Source organism: Lissotriton helveticus, chromosome 5_1 (genome assembly GCF_964261635.1).
Source record: "Lissotriton helveticus chromosome 5_1, aLisHel1.1, whole genome shotgun sequence".
Classification (NCBI taxonomy): Eukaryota; Metazoa; Chordata; class Amphibia; order Caudata; family Salamandridae; genus Lissotriton; species Lissotriton helveticus.
The window spans coordinates 1,534,786,155-1,534,806,977 of NC_136065.1; the positions used below are offsets into that span (position 1 = coordinate 1,534,786,155).

The following is a 20,823-nucleotide window of genomic DNA, read 5'->3' on the forward strand; positions in this document are numbered from 1 at the left end:
TTCAAACAATTTACAGGCAAGTGTTTTAGATGTGGGACAATTGTGCACATGGCAAATAATAAGAGGTGCCCAGGTTTGAAAATCACTTGCAAGTTGTGTTTACGGAAAGGGCATATGAGCAAGTGTAGAAGCAAAGGTAAAGAACGAAAGATCAATTAAGTTTTGCAAGAGTTGGAAGAGTGCGAGGAGATACTTTTACAAGTGTCAAGCAAAGGAGGTGAAGGTAATTAAGACTGTGTTATGGTGGAAGGGAAAAGTGTTAAAATGCTTTTTGATTCAGGGGTGAAATTGACTATCGTAAATGGGATAAAAAAACAAGGTACGCCCAATGTCAGACTACCTGGGTCTGTGGGAGAGCCTATAAAACTTGTGGGGTATTTTCAAGTTATTGTGGATCACTTGGGAAGCATGGCTGTTGGCAAAATTTATGTTGCCGCCAAGGGTGATGCAGTTATAAGTTGGTTTTATCAACCTGATGTGGGAGTCATATTGAATCCTAATTCTGATCCGCCTATTAGATTGAAGAAGAATTTCAATGTCAAAGTGGTGGATCACAGTAAAGTAGTCAAGGGGTTAATCAAACACCTTTTCTGAGTATTTCCTGACATGTTTTGTGATTCTCTCGGGTGTTTTAAAGGATATGTACACAAGATTAAAATAAAAGAAGGTTCCACACCTGTGGTAAGCAAAGTACGGAATGCTCCTTTTGAGATCAGGGAAGCTGTACTTGTGGAAACTGGAAAGGGCAGGTGTAATTGAGAAGGTTGAGGGCATGGAATGGTTGAATCCACAGGTGGGGGTAAAGAAACAGAATGGGGATATTTGTTTGTGTGTGGAGTTTAGTGGTCTAAACCAGTGGTCGAAGTGGGCGGGAACGGCAGGGCACGGCGTGACCCTACTTCTTTAATTCTGTAGAATCCGTTCCCCAACTTTTTTATTATGAACATGCGTCCCTGGACGTCAGAAATATTCTGTTCATGGACGGGCGGGGAGCAGAGAAGGAAAAGGTCTCTGTCTCTTACTTCCTGCCCAGACAAGACAAGGAAGGTGTCCGCTTCTGCTCTGCCGCTGGCAGCTGCCCCCTCTTTCTTACTCCTATTCCCTCTCATTCTGTCCTACTCCTTCTCACTTTTCAGAAAATCATGAATCAAGAAATGGTTCTCACCGTCTCTTCCTGTCGTCCATTTGTACCCCTGTGAAATGGATGTAAAAAAGAAAAACACTTTCGCAGGAAATGCCGTTTTGACATTTTTCTATTCCAAAGTGCAGCCTCGAAAATAAAATGTTAAAACTCTGGAAAATAATTACATAAAGCAAGATGGAGTTTTCTTAAAGTGGCCAGATATTTTTTTTCAAATCCCAACACATTAGCACCACTTTACAGAGCTTGCCAGTAAAGCGCTACTTTTGTTTTCTTGTCTTTCTTTGAACAGCATTGTTTTCCTCTAGTACCTCCTACCTGGAGGCAGGGCCGGCGCTAGGCATGGACAGTGTGGGCAGCTGCCCAGGGCCTGACACTCTGCCTGCCAGGATGGGGCCCCCTACAATGGCAATTAACACCCCACTAGTCCTCGTGTATGTCTGCCGGCTCATGGGAGGCCCCCCCGGGCACCCCTCCCTCCTGGGGCCTCTAAGGGATGGTGTGGGAAAGCCTAGGGGAGGGTACACCTCTCCGGCAGCCAGTTCAGAGACTCGGCTGGGCGCCCATTGTCAGCACTTTATCCCACACAGGTTTAACTCAGCCCCCAAGCAATTCTCACACCTTCAGTTCGAAATGGGCTGTACAAGAGTTGCTTGGGGTGGCTAAGAAGAGGAGCTGCGGCCCAAGTGGAGTCTGCACAAAGCAGCTTCCCCGAGATCAGAAGGTGTCACTTATGTAGATTTCAGGGGCCTCCCACATTCCCTATTGCCCAGGGGCCCGAAAATCCTAGGACCGGCCCTGCCTGGAGGTACTGCAATACCTGGTTGATGGGTGGATTGGAAAACGAAATGTGTACGGCGGCTTTGTGTTCCCAAATGTGGTCTTTTGAAACCATACTGCTTACGTTTTGTAAGCATATAAGCAGTGGACATTGAAATGGGTCCTTTCTGGGCCCTGTAGTTATGTCCTTAACTTTTCAGGCAAACATACTTGTTGATTTCTGAATAATGACTGTAAAAGCGTTAAGTTCACCATGTTCCTGCTTACATTTTACATGCTTTATTAAATCTTTCATTCCTTATTTATTTATTTATTTATTTATTTTTGCAATTTTTAAAGCGCTACAATTACCCTTGGGTGTCTCGGCGCTGAAAGCTAAAGGCTGAAAAACCAGTGGTTAGAACATTAAGACATTGGTTGAGATGATCTATGAGTCATGTCGTTGAGAGAACAGCCAAGTCTTTAGCTGCTTTCTGAAGACAATCAAAGATGGACTAGTCTTTATGTTGAGGGGAAGGGAATTCCACAGTTTCGCCGCTGCTATGGCAAAACATCTGTCTCCCCAGGTAACTTTCCTTGTTCTGGGAATCTGAAGCATATGAGCCGTATTGGAACGCAGCGTTCTAGGGGTTGCCAAAGGCTTAAAAGAACTTCTCAGGAATTTAGGTCCCATATTATTTGTTGCCTTATAGACAATGCAGAGGGTCTTGAACTTCGTGCGACTTCTGACTGGGAGCCAGTGCAATTGGTCCAGATATCCAGAAACAGAGCTATATTTGGGAATGCCCAATAGAACTCTGGCGGAGGCATTTTGTATTGATTGCAGTTTGGAAATAACCTTTTTTGGGGCATTGAGGAAGAGGGCGTTGCAGTAGTCAGTGCGAGAAAACACCAGTGTGGATATAAGTGTTTTTCCCGTGGCTATGGGAAGATACGGTAGGAGTTTCTTTATTTTCCTTAAGATGTTAAAGGATGATGAAACTACCGCGTTCGCATGGTGATGGAAGAGGAGCTTGTTATCAAATATCACTCCCAGATTCCTGACTTTACTGACAGGTTGAGGTGGGATTCCCAGTTCCTCAGGCCACCATAAGGGGGACCACAAAGGTTGAATATTTCCAAAGAGCATGACTTCCGTCTTAGATGAATTGAGTTTTAAGCAGTTGGAGGCCATCCAACTGCTAATAGCCCTCATACCGTTCTTAAAGTTTGCTGCAACAGTGGGTCCGTTTTTGTGTATGGATAGTACCAACTGGGTATCGTCGGCGTATGTTGTCAGGTTGATGTTATACTCTTTTATTACCCTCGCTAAGTCCGAAACATAGATATTAAAAAGAGTCGGACTTAGCGAGGAACCCTGAGGGACTCCACAAGGAAGGCTGAAAGTAGGTGAGGTAAAAGTACCCAACTTAACTGCTTGCCTACGATCAGCCAAGAAGGATGTAATAAGGTCCCTGGCTCTATGTTTAATGCCGATGGCCTCGACACGGCCGATCAAAGTTGCATGATCGACCGTGTCGAAAGCCGCCGACAGATCCAACAAAATCAGGACAGCCTGTCCACCCTTGTCCATTGTGGCCCTTATTTCGTCTGCCGCCTTGATAAGGGCAGTCTCTGTTCCGTGACCTTGTCGGAAACCGAACTGGGTGTCGTCTAGCAAGTCATTAGTTTGAATATAGTCAGACAGTTGTTTATTCATGACCGATTCAAAGATCTTAGCTGGAAACGGCAGAGAGGCAATGGGACGATAGCTGGAAGATAGTGAAGGGTCCAGGGAAGGTTTCTTAAGAAGCGGCCTGATAATGGTGTTTTTCCAGATGGTAGGGTAGGAACCTGTAGAAAACATAATGTTGCAGATATGTGTCAATGGTATAGTAATGATATTTGGAATATTGTTAAGTATGGATGGATGACAAGGATCCAGAGGGGAGCCAGATTTAATTGACTGAATTAGTTTATGAATGTCTTGTGGGTTCGTCCTGGTAAATTCAGTGAGAGCTGTCGGAATCTCATATATCTGAGAGTCAGAGGTATCAGAGATTTTCACATGTGGGTTAAAGTCTTTGAATATAGATGAGACCTTTTCGGAAAAAAAGTCGGCCAGTACATTACAGAAATTTTGAGATGTTTCAGTAGGGGGATTGGGTGGTTCGGCAAGGTGGTTTACAACTTCGAACAGTTTCTTCATGCTGCATCGAGCTTGGTCTATTTGGGTAGTGTAGTAGATATTTTTCTCTAGTGCTATGCTCTGCTTATAGCCAAGGAGTGCAGCTTTGTAGGTTATCTTGTCTGCTGAGTTATAGTTTTTGCGCCAATGTCGTTCCATGTTACGACAGTGTTGTCTTTGGAGTCTTAAGTTTTCGGTGAACCATGGGGCCGAAGGAGTCTTCCTATTGCGTTTGAGTGTTCTAGGTGGAGCTAAAGTAAAAAAAGCCTCTTCTAGAATAGAAGTGTAGGTAATAGCTGCAATGTTGGGGTCAGATATATTATCTATACTCATAAAAGCATCAGTAAGAGTCTGTGCAAGTTGATTGTAGTCTAGATTTTTCCAATCTCTCAAAATTAAGTGAGGGTTTGGAGATGTAATGTTGGGAGCTGTGGTTTTAATTTGAATATCGAATAAAATGGCAAAGTGGTCAGACCACGTTAAGGGAAGTATTTTGTTCTTGATGATATGGGGGTTGTTGGTAAATATGCCATCAAGCGTGTGACCTGCTTCGTGCGTTGGCGCTGTGATCAGTTGTTCGAGACCTACAGCGAGAAGATCATTAATAAGCTGATCGGTGTCTTTATCTGACAATGAATCAAGATGAAAATTAAAATCTCCCAGGAGAGTGAAGTATTTATGATCTGCAGATAGCTCGCTCAACTGATGGAGTTGTGAAAGAAAGTTCGAGCGAGAGCCTGGAGGTCGGTACAGAAGAGTGCCTGTGAATGTTTGGTTGGTAGTAAGAGTAATCGTAAAGGCAAACGCCTCACAACTCCTATGTTTTAAATCAATGGTTTTTACGCGGAGGCAGTTGCGATATATTATCGCAATCTCCCCGCCTTTATGGGCAGAGATGCGATCCTGCCTATGGAGACAGTAATCTTCTGGCATCGCAGCCTTAAAATCCGGCCCTGATGCATTGTCTCCCCAAGTCTCGGTCAGAAATAGGAGATCAATAGCATAGGTATTGAGCAACTCCAATATGTCAATTTTGTGACAAGGAAGCGAACGGGCATTAACAAGTGCCGCATGTATGAGTTTCTGGGGATTTTGGGGGATTTGGGTTGGGGTAACCAGGCTCTTGTTAATGCACATAGTGCATAAAAATGGCCCTCCAATGGGGTCAGCTAGTAAGCATATCGGAGGCACATGAACATTCTGTAGAGTGTTGTTTAGATTACGAAGTTCATTAGCAGTATAGACTAACCTTGTTGAGGGCGAGGATGTAAGGGGGGTGGCCCTGGGCTCGGTCCAGGCTCGGACGGGCGCAGACGGGCTTGGCTTAGGCGCGGCTGGAGAGAACGCACATTTTATAGCTGAGTGAGGAGGGCGGGAGTCCTGCGCGACTAGAGCGCTGACCCCGCTACCCCCAAGATGGCGCCCACCGCTGCCAGACGCGTGATCAAATCGCCACAAACAGAGGTAGGGAAATAATAAAAGAGCGTGTCAAGGGTATCAGAGTGCCTAAAATAATTCCCAATTAATTCTCTGGTTAAAGAGCCCCCAGATAAAAATTATCGTTCTAAATACAATTTTTGTCACAGCCTGGTAAAAAACGCTATTAAACACAGTTAAAATGAAGTCTCAGTTTTAAGTCACTGGTGTAAGCGCGAATAGCTCGCAGCCCCAGTCGAAATCAGTGTTTGCTTTTTCCAGGATGTTGTTACGTTTTCTTTTAGGCAGCATATTGCTCTTGCCTAGTGTGTAATTTGAATTGAGTCGCATCCACTTATTTATAGCAGGTCAAATTGGATTGTAGCTGAAGGCAGTATGAGTTTCTCTCAGTGGGGCAGTATGGTGTTCAGTGAGGGAGCAGATGTAGCACTGGGGGCAGAGCTGCTAAATTTAGAACTGGGGAATCAGGTTCAGCCTTCATGAACAGTCCCCCAGACCACTCTCCTGAGGGAGCACATTCCCATGCCAGACCTTAGAAGGCACCAGAAAAGCCCTGTGTGTGAGCACCAGCAGGTGGACCCTAGCAGTGGCGAGTGTGGGTTCACCTTGAAGGCTTGCCCACCACAATCCATACTGAAGTTCACCTCCAGCCTTGCGGGCAGGCCTACGAAGTAGCAGACCCTAGAGCAACAGTGACTCTGTCACTGAGGTCACAGGACCCCTGAGAAGAGCTAGCTCTAAGGCAGTGCGACTGGTGTGACCGCAACGGGCGCTGACTTTGAGTGGGGGTGTCGTAGATTATGGTTTTAAAAGCACTTCCTGCCTCCTTCCTGGTCGCCAGCTATTTTCGGCAATAATAAAAATGTCATGATAACTCTGATGAATAAACTTCTTCCTAGAGCGAGATCGGAGATTTGTCTAGTGGAAGTTTTGACTCATGTAAAGATAGCGCAGAGGGTTAAAGTGCCTGCTGCAAAGAAAATGTACCAGGCCCATCACAAAGTGCACATATTGTAAATAGGTCAGTGGGTTACTGCTTTTGTCAGTGAGATCCTTTTGCTACTTGCAGTTTATAAGTTAAAATCCTAACAAAGAACAGTGAGCTATTAACTTTCATCTAAGAGCTGCATACAAACTGCAAGGTATAAACTAGAGCGTTATGGTTTTTTCCCTAAGCCTTTTATTATCCTAATGTTGCAAAAAGTGTTATTTTTTATACAAATCAATAATGATTTTTAAAGAGAACCCCAATCATGGTATTAAGTTTTAAATTCTGAGTTTGTGTTTCTCCAGGCCAATCACTATTAAACTGTACTGTCTACTAGTATGGTTATCATGTGACTCCTACACCTTGTAGTCCTTTGTCTTATGTAACATTTCCTATACAGTCATTTACACACTTAAATTGATGGTCTCTGTGTATATTGCTGACGACAGAAACTCCATGGCTCGGAAACAAATGGCTCATGCTTCCACCTTTAAGCATGTTTGGGACATTCTGTGATTAAAATAAATTCACTAAGTGGAATATGTTTCTAATGTCGATAGCTCATGTTAATCGTTAAATAATCATGTGTATCCATTGGTTGAATTACATAACATAATAAGCTGTAACTGGTCAGTGAAATGCCACACAAATACTAAAGATTGGGGTGTTTTGCGCATCCTGGCCACACCTCTAACTCCGCCCACTGATCCAATCCTCAGGTCATTCCCGCCCTCTGATTCTCCGCCCACAGTTCCCCTACTTTTTTTCCCCCACTTCGACCACTGGTCTAAACAAAGCGGTTGGGATGGACAGGTCTCCCATTTCTGGGATTCATGAGCTGGCATGTATGCTGGGGAATGCTAGGTGGTTTTACCCCCAGGTTAGATTGCATGAGGAATCGATGGACCTCACTGCATTTGTTACATTCAATGCCATGTATAGATTTAGAAAGATGCCCTTCAACCTAGTGTCAGTGGTACCTGTCTTTCAAAGACCTATGGTTGATATGTTAGGAGGATTATTGTTTATGCATGGTTTGTAGAATGTTGGGACATCAGTTTATGCTGAGATATTCGTGGAACTGGAGCTCGAGCCAGATATGTGGCTGGAGTCTGCTTACTGGAATAAATGTATTTTCCACCTAAGAACACTGTCTTGCGCGTCATTGGAACATATCACAAATATTTCCAAATCCAACAGCTCTGCAGTCGCATTATAAGAGTACGACCTGGTGGCGCTACCAATGCTTGTTGTTTTTAATTTCAAAATAAATGTTATTAGCATACCAATAAAGTTTCAAGAATGGGGAATATTTGCTGAAGGTGGATGTGTATAGGCCAGTATGGGTGGACAAGGAAATGCCATGGGTCCAAGTCTCTGACAGCCTGGGCAATCATTCAGCCAATGTAGCAAAGAGGAGTGGCAGAGAGGGTTGAGAGACTAACTCTGCCCAGTGTGAGCAGGGCCAGCAGGCAGCAAGCAGAGATCTCATGTTGCCTTATGACATGCCCAAGCAGCTCATTTAGCCCTGCGTTTAAGTTTTCATACGAATAGATTTTATTTTTCACAATCAGAAAAGCAGGATGACATATACCAGTAAGTATGGCTGAACTTATTATTGGATTAAATACAAACATCTGGGGATCCCAGAGAGCTTGGGCCACTGGAAACAGCCAAGAGTGTATGTTGAGGAGAGGAACAGAGGACTTCTAGCGTCCTCATGGCAAATGACCCTCTGCCGCCTGTCCAGCCTTCGCAGCAGGATATTGTGAGCACCCCTAGGATGCACAGAACAGTCACTATGTGTAAACTAATGCAGAAGGTAAGAGGCTAGGTTGGCAGAATATTAAGAACTTGGCTAGTTAAGCAGTTCTGTGCTACAAGCCAGTCAGGCTTTCAGTGTATCTCCAATGAATATGTATAATTATTTCTCAACTTCAAGTTCAAGTTTATTGACACATCGAACATTATGTTTCATCGTCAAAATATTTATCAAGACATACTAACAACTAAATAAATAAATTATTGTCATTTATATAGCATAAAATCTGCCATTGGTATCGCATAACATTTGGTAAAGGAGAATGCATCGTTAATGAGTTTCAGCAGAGAAAATTTGCATTTATAGTCATCATTTTGAAAACACAATTGGAATTAAGCATTTGCAGGCTCTATGAACAAAGCCAGACTTTCAAAGTGTTCCATGTTATACCCATTCCGTCCTGGTTTTATTCCCTGCGTTCCGCTCGTTATTTCGCCACCTAATACATGCAGGACTACAAGTCACTGAATGCAAAGGAAAGACACAACTAGAAGAACTACTCACACCGTAAATGCTTATGTGACAACTTGACATCTCTCTGTAGAGAGATGAGAAGGGTGTTAATATTTTGAGTCTGACTGACTTTTCTGTCCCCTTTTAGTCCCAAGCTATAACAGCAGGCAGCAGAGCTGTATGCATCATGGTTGTTCTAAAAGCACAGTTTTGTTGTCCATACTATTGTCAGGAGAAGCACGCCAGATGATCGGTGAGGCCAAAACCAGAGATATTAAGAGGTCTTATGTTATGTGAGAGACCGACATCCAAGTCCTGACTTTTTAGTCAACAGCACTTGGCATGCTGGGATTTTGAGCCCATACTTACAATGATGAAAACAAAACAACATGTTTCTGAATCCAACCTTCTGTAGGCCAAAAGGCATCAAGGACAGGGGCGAGAACCACCGTACCAGGAGCAAGGGATCCCACCACCGCCCCCCCCTCTCCTGGAGCCGAGCACTCCGAACAGAGCCGCAACCTCCAGGGAAGCCCGCTCCGTGAGCCGCTAGCGCGGGGCAGCCGCAGCGATCGGCGGCAAATGGCGGGGAGGCCCGTCAGCCTAGCATCCAACCCGCCACCCAACAACAGCGGCTCCCCTGGCGCCGGAGGCTCCTCTCCACACCAGGGATTTATGGTTCTCCCGGACCTGCAGGATCACCATGCAGCCCCCGCCGAGAAAGGTGAGCCCTGGCCGCGCTCCCCGGCCACTCCACGTCTGCAGCAGCCCCCGCAATTCTGGGCCAGTAGAGAGGGCCCGTGCGGAGCGGCCCTCGGGGCACACACACTCCTCCGCAAAACAAAGCAGCGGAGCCGTGAAAACACCAGATGCAGGCAGCAGCCCTGCAGCCACATTCGAATGAAAGAAACTACGCCACGGACTCTCCTGGACTTCTTTACTTTTTCTTATGTCCTGGCCACCATTTTGCTGCTGCTCTCGGCCGCTTTTCTCTGGACCCTGACCCGCCATCTTGCTCATTCCCTCGTCCTTTAACCCTTTTCACTCGTTTCCCCCTTGACGATCCTCAAATGTTTCTTCCCTTTTCTGATTTGCCTTTTCTCCATACCCGTGTATACCTCCCACCCTCCCTTGGTGCTGTGACTGCATCCCCCCTCCGACCCCACTTAATGGAACTCTGCTTTTCTGTATATAGAGATAACTCTAATCACTATTATATGCAGTAGAACTTTTTACTCTCTACCATTCCTTTGTGACTCTCAGAGTATGTCCATTCGTATCCCTTCCCTATGTATATAGAGATAACTCTAATCACTAGTATATGCATTAGACCTTTGTACTCTCTACCATTCCTATGTGACTCTTAGAGTATATCCATTCGTATCTCTTCCTTGAGTGACTATACTATTTGTACATTTGCAATTTTTCATCCTGTTTGTATCTCTTCCTTGTGTGACTTTACATCTTGTACAATTGCATTTTTTTCTGTTTGTATCTTTTTTGTAACACATGTAATCCTTAGTCCTTATGTTTTGCAACTGGTTCTTATGTAAAGCGCTCTGACACCTTCGGGTAAAGTTCGCGCTATATAAAATCTCATTAAATAAATAAATTAATTTGAAAAAAGGACCACTTGGCATCTATGCAATGGACAAAACATAAATTGACAGCCATTTGTGAGCTAAGGGCTTGGTGGGGTGAATGCTCTATATGCAATACATGGTGTTTTGTGTAATATAAACAGACCGGTGCTTTTTTTGCATTGTGGCGCTTGTTCCGAGTCTGAATTTGGAGAAATATATAGGTACGAATACACAAAGAAATTCAGGACTGAGTGAGCTGCCCTCAAATGACAAGGAACAACTTTCAATCTCTATAATAGTATTGTCTTTTGACTTATTTATTTATTTGTAGGTTTATAACGCGCTAGGATCACCTCCCAAAGGAGTATCTCCGCGCCTTTGGCAACCTTCCAGCACATAGCAGTAAGTATATAAAATTTACACTAGTTTTGGAATAAAAAGGTTTTTTACTGTTTTCTGAACGGGAGATACTCCTTGCAAAGTCTCAAGGAAAGTGGGAGGCTGTTCCACAGCGTCGGGCCAGCAATTGAGAGGGCTCTACCACCCTGTCTAGCCTTTTTTGCTCTCGGAACCTGCAGCAGGGCTTGTTCACTAGATCTCAAGGATCTCAAAGGTTTATAGGGAAAAAATCTGTTAGACAAATACACAGGGCCTTTCTTCTGGAGACACTTGTATATAATGCAACAAGTCTTGTACTTCACCCTTTGCTTAATGGCAAGCCAATGCAGGGTGTTCAAGAGGGGTTTGGAGGGGGTGCGAGAGGGCTGATTTAGAACAAGACGGGCCGCGGTATTCTGGACTACCTGCAATCTGGCAGTTACTCCCTCATTTGCTGATAGAAGCAACCCATTGCAATAGTCCAAGCGACTCAACACTAAGGCCTGCACTAACGTCCTCCTGGTTGTGTCAGGGAGCAAGGGAAAAACTTTCCTCAGCATTCCGATGACATGGAAGCAGGACCCCACCACTTGGTTGCCATGTTGCTTCAGGCATAGCTCCTGGTCCAGACGCACACCGAGATTTTTAACCACCTGCTTGGGCTCTGGGACTGGGCCAAGATCTTGCGGCCACCAGTCGGGGGACCACAGGAGTTTGGCCTCACCGAACAGCATCACCTCCGTTTTTGCAACATTGCATTGCAGGAAGTTAGATGCCATCCAGTGGGCCACTGCCTTCATCCCCTGGGAGAAGGAGTTCCTGACCTCATCCGTGAAGTATTTAAAAGGAAAGAGGAGTTGGGTGTCATCCGCATATGACACAGGGATAAACCCATGGGACCTCATGATGTTCGCTAGGGGGGGCCACATAGATATTAAAAAGGGTAGGGCTCAAACAAGAGCCCTGTGGCACCCCCTTCGAGATCCCCAACTCCTCTGACCGATAGGCACCCAAGGTGACTGTTTGGGTGCGATCTGTCAGGAAACTCCTCAACCACACTAGAGCCCCACCTTCCAGGCCGATGTTAACAAGCCTGGTGGTCATGATGTCATATGACACGGTGTCAAACGCCGCAGACAGATCCAACAGAACCAGGATAACAGAATGACCTTTATCCTGGAACATGTGTAGATCGTCTGCAACTGACAGCAAGGTGGTCTCGGTGCTATGTCTCGGCCTGAAACCCGACTGGGATGGATCCAGTCCATTTGTCTCCTCGATGTATCTAGACAAATGCCTATTAACAAATTTCTCTATCACTTTACCCATAAAGGGAAGGAGAGAAATAGGTCTCAAGTTGGTAAGTTCCGTCCAAGGAACGGTGGTATTCTTTCTCAATGGTCTCACTAATGCCCTTTTCCAATCCCTCGGAACCTCTCCCGTGCTTAGTGACAGGTTAATTAGCTGCTGGATTTCTGGGCCCAGGACTTCAGCCAGCATGGGCATAATGCGGGCAGGGATGATGTCCTGAGGGCTACCACTCTTAATCTCGGTCACTAAAGCAGTAACTTCCTCTAAGGAGATAGGGGGAAAGCTTCTTAGGCAGTTAGCTTGTGACTTCTGTTGTGTGTTATTGTGGGAAAGGTTGTTAGGATCAACCACCTCAGTTGTCTTTGAGGCCATTATCTTTCCGTAGATCGCATCTATCTTCTTCATGATTGCTCTAAGGCAGCCAAATGATGTCCCAGTCGAATGTGTTCAAATTCCCAATTTCATAGAAAATACCTAGCTGTAGGGAAATCTTAACTTGGACTAAGTGAGACAATATATCGTTGTATTTCCTACCTATTGCGATTAAATTCCTAACATAGTACTTATTAAGTTGTTTTGGCAACATCTTTGTGTGGATAATGCATTGTGTCTTCGTGGACTTGTACAGCATAGATTCCACCTCATCTCTGAAAATGATTCCACAGCATCACTGTTCTCAGTGAACACAATTCTTAGTAGTGTCAGTGGTTAGACTTTTGTCCTTGAAGTAGTGCCTGGTACCCATGTGATCTCTGCATTGTTTTATAAATAAACAATTTGCTTATCAAACCTGAAATGTCCCATATATATATTTCTTGAAAGCTATCAAACAAATTCACAAAAACAGCTTGAATGGTTTGAGCTTTTTTAGTTACTCCTATGTAATCAGGATAATAGGATTAACTAAGATGGTGCACCCTAAACTTAGTATTGGCCCCCTGGGGCGGAGTTGTTCATATGGTTGTTTTGTAAGGCGCCAAGAAACTGAACACACTTGATAGATGAATTATCCAAGTGAGAATTGATTATTGCCAATACCTGTGTTATTTCTTGAATTGTATTCATATTTGATTCACAGTATCTTGTATCCGAGGATTATTAGGTGAACAAAATACGAATTTTCACCATTATAAAATGGCTGCTGTCTTTTGTCCACCAAATGGCTGCTGTCTTTTGTCCACCAAATTGCAGCATTTGGGATATGTAGTCCTACACACATGTTTACCATGCACTAGGATTTACAAACGGACTATATATATATATATATATATATATATATATATATATATATATATATATATATATATATATATATATATATATATACTTGAAGATGAAGTATCACAAGAAAACAACAGCCAGCTGGGGAAAAAATCTGGATCCCAAAGGATACAATGAGTCGCAGAGTAATTAAATATCCAAGAAAGAGGTGACTCAGACAGATAGATTCACCAAGGAACAAAACTATATTGTAGTGGAAGTATATTTTTGTTCTTTGGTGAATCCTATCTGTGTGAGTCACTTCTTTCTTGGATATATATAAATATGTATATACATATATATATAGTTTATAGTATATAGTTTAGGGAGTAGGACAAAGGTCATATGTGATTAAGAATAGCTGATGATTCCCTAGGTCAGAAATGGGAATGAGGGAGGGTAAGAAAGTGAAACGTGAGAGGAGATATAGGAGAAGACAAGCAAGATACAGATAGAACAGAGTAAAGGATGGAATGGAGAGAGAAGGTAGAACAAGAATCAAAAAAGCATTTATGGATCAAGACAGAAAATATTTTGTTCTTTTTTTCTTGCGGAATTGATGTCAGTATGTTGACAGATGTCTTATGATAGGATGGGGAAGAGATGAGGTTTCCCTACGAAAGACTTGGATGTGTCAAAGTGTTTTCAGAATTTTTTAGATTCAGCCCTGAAAACATTTCTGCTCCTGATATTTTTACATCCTCCAGATATTTTGAAGGAGTTCGGATTTCATTTGTGGTGGGCTTTAAACTAAGGGCTAGGACTTCTCCTCTGGCCACCATTTTGACTTGTCTAAATATTTTACCCTCCCATTCCCTTGGAAGGGTATTCCTTGAAAGTTAGAGCTCACCATCACCATCCTGGTCCTCTTTCTTTCGACGTTGAAACATCGCAATCACTTTCTCTCCAGCACCTGCTGCCACAATCTCTGGTTTTGTACTGCTGCTAATATAGCTTTCTCCACGTTTACAGGAAAACTCTTCTGCAAAAAAAATGAAAAATCGAAACCTTGACCTTTCTATTCTCAGTATTCTGCAGGCATACCAATGTTCACAGTGGGAACGACACATGAGAATGTGGTCAAAGAACCACCAAAGTATCTGATTCACATATTTTAGGTCCACTTGAGTTAAACTCTTGCATACAAAAAACTCACCAATGGCTTACATTTCTCTGATCCTTATTCACGTTAGTGGACATTTTCACTGTAGACTGGATATATTCTTGCCTATAATAAGCATGTTTTGTGTATTGTTCATTGGAGTAAGCTTCTAATAAGGGGCAGGACGTGGGCTTTTTCAATGTGCTTGTCCATCAAAGGGTTTGTAGCTTGCTTGTTAAAACCATGTCACCTGTTTCTTAAAGTTCACAAATTTTGAAATAATGTACTTTTATTCCTACCCTGAAATAGAGGACTGTTAATAATTAGAACATGCATTGTGAAAGCCAGTGGGTCTGTGTATATTGTGCTAACTCGTTCAATGTATGCACATTAACGTCAGCAGGAAATGGATAGTGAGGGCTATAGTCATAAAGTGGTCCCTTGTGCAGTTGAATACAAGCGCACAAGTGGAGATGGAAGGATACACATAAATAGCCAATAGCATTAGGTGAGAGATAATTAATACTCCACTGGGCAGACCTAAGACTTGATCAACAAAGAAGCAAGCCAATGGCTGAAAAAGGCAGGTTGAAGATATCCAATGGCTGTACTGTCAAAACTCAGAGTTAAAAAAACTGCATACACTATCGACATGGGCTTATTTAATGGAGCCAGTATTGTAAAACACCTTTGCAACATCAAGTACAGGGATCTAAGAAAAAAACGATATACAATGAGTATTGTGGAAAAAAGAATCTTTAGAATCTTGTTTTTTTCATATAAGAACAAATCTTAATCACCTCTTGTGCAATAGGGGATATTTAAAAGGCAAGCTCCAGTAGTTAGGTCTACTTGACACCACTGTGGGTATTGGTATAAAATGACTTGGAGTTGCTGCAATATGCATGTTTATATTGCATGTATTCACATAATTTTCATATTATTATCTCATCATATTATCTGTCCATTAATTCATTTAATGATCTACTTGAAGCAGTGACATTCCATGTATAATAATTAGAGCGTGTATAACGGGAAAAGGGTATGATATTGTGCTGGTGAAGGGTGATAATACCCAAAGTGGATTCAGAAGCTGCAAATTTAAATCCTAGTTTCCCAGATTAGATGTAATGTGATCTTAAGAAAAACAAATCACCTCCCTGTGTTTCTGTTTCTCAAAGTGTAAATTCATAGAAATATTTAGAGTGGTATCGGACGCTAAATAATGCGATCAATTCACTATATTTATTTTTGATCGAATTAAAAAAACATCCTCAGGTCTTTGTAATATACTTACTCTCATATTCAAAATAATTACCAAGTATCAAAAATGGTAACAAATAAATTACATTTCTAATTTACATATTTAGGGCCAGATGTAGGTGGCCAATTACCGGTCGGTAACGGCTGAATTCGGCCGTTACCAACCGGTAATTGGAATTTGAGATGTAGGGCACTCTATTTTACAGAATCGGTAAATTTACCGATCGGTAAATTTACCGATTCTGTAAAATACCGATTCAGTATATTTACCGATTCGGTAAATTTGATATGTAGGTGGGACTCTTCTGAGTCCCACAAGCCTTACCGAATCGGTATTTTACCATCAAATCCATTTGATGGTAAAATACCGATTCCGGTGTGCATGCACATGTGTGCATGCACACCTATGCCATATGACAGGCAGACCTGCCCTTAGGGCATGTATGCCTGCCACATGGCACCCGAGCCTCTTTTGGGGGTGCCAGAGGGTGTCAAAGTGACACCCCCTGCACCCTTGTGAAAGTCGGTATTGCCCATTCATTCCTATGGGCTTCAAAGCCCATAGGAATGAATGGGCATTACCGGTCGGTATTTACCAAATCGGTAAATACCGAATTTTTCCGATTAGGAAAAAAACATCTGGATTGTCCTACATGTCCCCCTTCATATTTACCGACTCTTAAATACCGAATCGGTAAAATTCGGTATTTAAGAGTCGGTAAATATGATTTACCTACATCTGGGCCTTAATGTATTAAATTTCACAGTACATAAAATACAATCTGCTAGTCGCTTTTCCTTGTACTAAGTTCTGTGACTTTAAGATCCTTAAGGCATTGAAGAGATTTACTGCAAGATTGAACAAAATACACAGCTCGCTTGTTGAGATCAAGACATAAACCATCACTTTAAATTTCTATGACTCAAATGGTCATACAGTATCAACTGTCTCAAATGATCACAATCCGACAATTCGATCACTTCCTGAAGCTATCAACTTCATGGTAAATATCTGATCATTTTGTTATTTTTAAGTTTTGCTTATTACCTCGTGGCTCAATTGACAAAGCCTCTCTATTTTCTATTTAACCAAGACGGTGTGGTGTCATTTTTGGTGGGTTTGCATTGGGGTGTTGTAGTGTGTGCTGCGCAAGTACGTCACAATTGCCTTCTAGACTTAGCCTTCCCACTCTGTGCCATGCTACACTAAGAGGGCCGGTGGTCCCGGTTCCAACATTTGGTGCTCAGCGGTGGGATTGGATTTGTGCTTGCGTACACCCTACAGCAACTTAGTGTGCACCACGCACCTCACACCTAATTGTTGTTCTTTCTCTGTCTGGCAATATTGTTTTCCTAGAGTTATTCTCTTCAATTGACATTTCTGTTTTTTCCAAAATCCTTCCTGAAGTGGTTGTTGTAGGTAGCTCCTATTTAACGTTTTTTATCAAGTGTCCTATCAATTCCATGCAAATATCTGAGGGCCCATCTGGCAAGATGGAGTTTGCCCCCGGTGGGGAGGGACGCACTTCTGGCTCTAGAACAGGAGGAGCAGACCAATTACCCCATAATGAAGATTTCCTTTGTTCAGGAAGTTTGGGCTGACCCCTGAAAAATACTGGCAAAAATTCCGGAACAGCCACAGGCTTCCGACGCAAAACTGGGTGGATTTCTTGGACTATGCTGGTAAGGCACTAGAGGGCTGGGTGCGGGGACGTGAGGTTACTGATTACGAGGGGCTGTACAATCTGTTCCTAAGGGAGCACCTCCTTGAGAAATGTTTTCCGGAGCTGTGCCAACACCTGGTGGACAGCAAGCTGACTAGCCATAGGAAGCTTACAGAGGAGGCAGACACCTGGGCTAGTACCAGGGTGTCTTCTAAGGGATCGGGGGGGGAATCCCAAAAAGCTGGTCAGGGTTCTTCCCAGAAGAAAGAGGGGGGAGATAAAAAGAAGGAGTTCTACAAAGGCCCCCAAAATAGCTCGCATGGGAAGGTTACCCTCATCCAAATCTGGCCACCGAAAACCCACTTATCCTGACCGTAGTCAGCAGCCCAGAATTGTCCGGTACTATGAGTGCGGCTATGTTGGACACTATAAAGGAGATCCCAAGTGTCCAAAGAGGGCGCACCCTCCCACTGGAGGAAAAAAACCCGGGGTGGCGAGTGTAGTGCTTGGGGAGGAGCTGCCCTAGACAAGGGGGGTGTGTTGACAGGGCTGACCCTAGTATCCCTGGGAGACAGCGAGATGGTTCCTAAGACCTATGTGCCCCCAAATACCACCACGTATAGGCAATGGGTCACCATCAACGGCCAGAGGGGGGTGGCTCTGAGGGACACAGGTGCTAGCATGACGACGGTGTTGAAGCGGCTGGGGTCCCCGGAGCAAGTGATCCCTGATGTATTCCATCCGGCCGTATTGGCTGACGGCAGTCTGAGTCACTACCCTGTGGCTCAGGTTCCCTTTGAGTGGGGAGGAGTCAAGGGCCCATTGAGAGTTGCTGTAAGCCTTGCCCTGCCAGTCGACTGTCTGTTGGGAAACGACCTTGAGCACAATGCCTGGAAAGAAGTAGAGTTCAAGGCACATATGGTAATGTTGGGAACACCTGACTGGACCTGTGCGAGCACGCGGTCCATGACTGCCCAGTGGGGCAGTTCACAAGGGCTGGAGCCTGAAACAAAGGCCCAGCCAGCTGCCAAAAAGGGGAAGACCCGGGGACGGGGGAAATGTGCCCCGGCATCCACACCCCGTGAGATGGATGGGGCACCTTAGATGGTGGTCCCGGAGTCCACGGAGGGGGATGTTGTCTCCCTGGAGGACTTACCTACCCCTGCGGAGTGGCGGGAGGACCTACCAGGGAGGAGTTTTGTCGGGCGTAGAAGGAGTGCCCTTCCCTTGAGGGCCTGAGGCGACAGGCCGAAGCCCAGGCAGCAGGTAATTCATCAGGGAATTTTCATATCTACTGGGAAGATGGCCTCCTCTACAGTGAGCCCAAAGCTCCGGTGCACGGTTAGTCCGGGGCCTTGGTAGTCCCCCAGCGTTACCGAGCCTTCCTTTTGGAGTTGGCTCACAAAATTCCCTTGGCAGGACGCCTGGGCCAGGACAAGACCTTTGCCCGGCTTGTTCCATACTTTCATTGGGCTCAGATGAGGGTAGGAAGTGTGTGACCTGTCAAGCCAGTGGGAAAACAGGGGTTAAGCTGAAGGCTCCCCTGGAACCACTACCCGTCGTTAGCACCCCCTTTGAAAGGATGGGCATCGACATTGTTGGGCCATTGGATCCACCAACTTCCGCCGGTCACAGGTTTATCCTGGTTCTGGTGGATCATGCCACCCGGTACCCAGAGGCTATTCCTCTGAGGTCCATCACTGCACGTCCGGTGGCCCGGGCCCTGATGAGGATTTTTACCCGAGTGGGTTTCCCCAAGGAAGTTGTGTCCGAAAGGGGTGCTAACTTCATGTCGGCATACATGCAGGCTATGTGGAAGGAGTGTGGAGTTACTTACAGGTTCTCCACCCCTTACCACCCCCAGACCAATGGTCTGATGGAAAGGTTTAACAAAACTCTGAAGGGCATGATCAGAAGTCTGCCTGAGAGCCTGCGGAGGAAATGGGACATCCTCCTACCCTGCTTGTTGTTCTCCTACAGGGAAGTGCCGCAGAGGGGGTTGGGCTTTAGACCCTTCGAGCTTCCATATGGGCACCCTGTTAGAGGCCCCTTCCGCCTGGTGAAAGATGGATGGGAAAATACTCCCAGGAGTCTTCCCAAGGATGTTGTGAGCTACATGCTGGCCTTCCGTAGCAAAATGGCTAAGTTGTGGAAGCAAGCTTCTGACAACCTCGAAGCCTGCCAGGCAGTCATGAAAGAGTGGTATGACCACAACGCTCACCCCGTGGAGCTGGAGCCTGGACAGAAGGTGTGGGTCATGGAGCCTGGAGAGCTAAGTGACCTCCAGGATCGCTGGACAGGGTGCTTTGAAGTGGTTGAGAAGATGGGCAAGGTCACTTATTTGGTGGACCTTAAGACCCCCAGGCAGCCCTACCGGGTGCTCCATGTCAACTGCCTCAAGCCCCACCATGAGAGGTCCGAAGTCACTTTGATGATGGTGACTGATGGGGCAGAGGAAGAGGAAAGCGAGCCTCTCCCTGACCTGTTTGCGTCACAGGAGAAGGATGGTTCAGTGGAAGGAGTGGTCCTCTCACCATCCCTGACTTCTGAGCAGCAGAGGGACTGCCGCCAAATCTTGGAGCAGCACTCTTCGCTGTTCTCCCTTATCACGGGGAGGACCCACCTGTGTACCCACGATGTGGACACAGGGGACAGCCCACCTGTGAAGTCTAAGTCCTACCGGCTGTCGGATAAGGTGAAGGCCAGCATCCACAGTGAGGTCACCAAGTTGCTGGAGTTGGGAGTGATTGAACCTTCCGACAGCCCCATGTCTGATCCGGTGGTACTGGTACCAAAAGCTGCCCCACCTGGCACCACATTGGAACTCAGGTTCTGTGTGGATTACAGGGGGCTGAACTCAGTGACAAAGACTGACGCTCATCCCATCCCAAGGGTGGATGAGCTCATTGACCGGCTGGGAGCTGCCCAATACCTGAGTACCTTCAACCTCACGTTGGGGTACTGGCAGATCTCTCTGACAGATGGGGCGAAGGAGAGGTCTGCCTTCTTCACCCCTGAGGCCACAACCAGTTCTGAGTGATGCCCTTTGGTCTCAAGAACGCCAATGCTACCTTCCAGCGGCTGGTGAACCAGGTCCTCTCTGGTTTGAAGGCCTTTTCTGCTGCCTACCTTGATGACACCGCTCTCTTCAGCAGCAGCTGGGAGGACCATCTATGTCACCTTCGGGAAGTACTTCAGGCCCTGCAGCAGGCAGGCCTGACGATCAAGGCCAACGAGTGCCAGATCGGGCAGGGGTCGGTAGTGTACCTAGGCCACTTGGTGAGTCGGGGTAAGGTGCAGCCCCTCCAGGCCAAGATTGAAACCATCATGGCCTGGGAACCCCCCAAGACACAGACTGAGGTCCCAGCTTTTCTGGGCCTCACCGGCTACTACCGCCGCTTTGTCAAGGGAAATGGTACCATCGTGGCTCCCTTGACTGAGCTTACATCCAGTTAACACCCTCGACAGGTAGTC

At 45.2% G+C, this 20,823-nt stretch overlaps 1 protein-coding gene across 2 annotated transcripts in view; it reads right to left on the reverse strand.

The window, feature by feature from the left end:
- Positions 1 to 20,823, reverse strand: part of LOC144753689 (uncharacterized) — a 222,025-nt gene that overhangs the window by 70,510 nt on the left and 130,692 nt on the right. The window contains exon 4 of one of the 2 annotated variants that reach the window (XM_078641288.1): positions 14,171 to 14,302. In XM_078641288.1, the coding sequence (XP_078497414.1) occupies positions 14,171 to 14,302 (132 nt within the window). Of the gene's footprint in view, positions 1 to 14,170; positions 14,303 to 20,823 lie in introns of those variants that run through there. The other variant, XR_013594481.1, reaches the window with a different exon arrangement.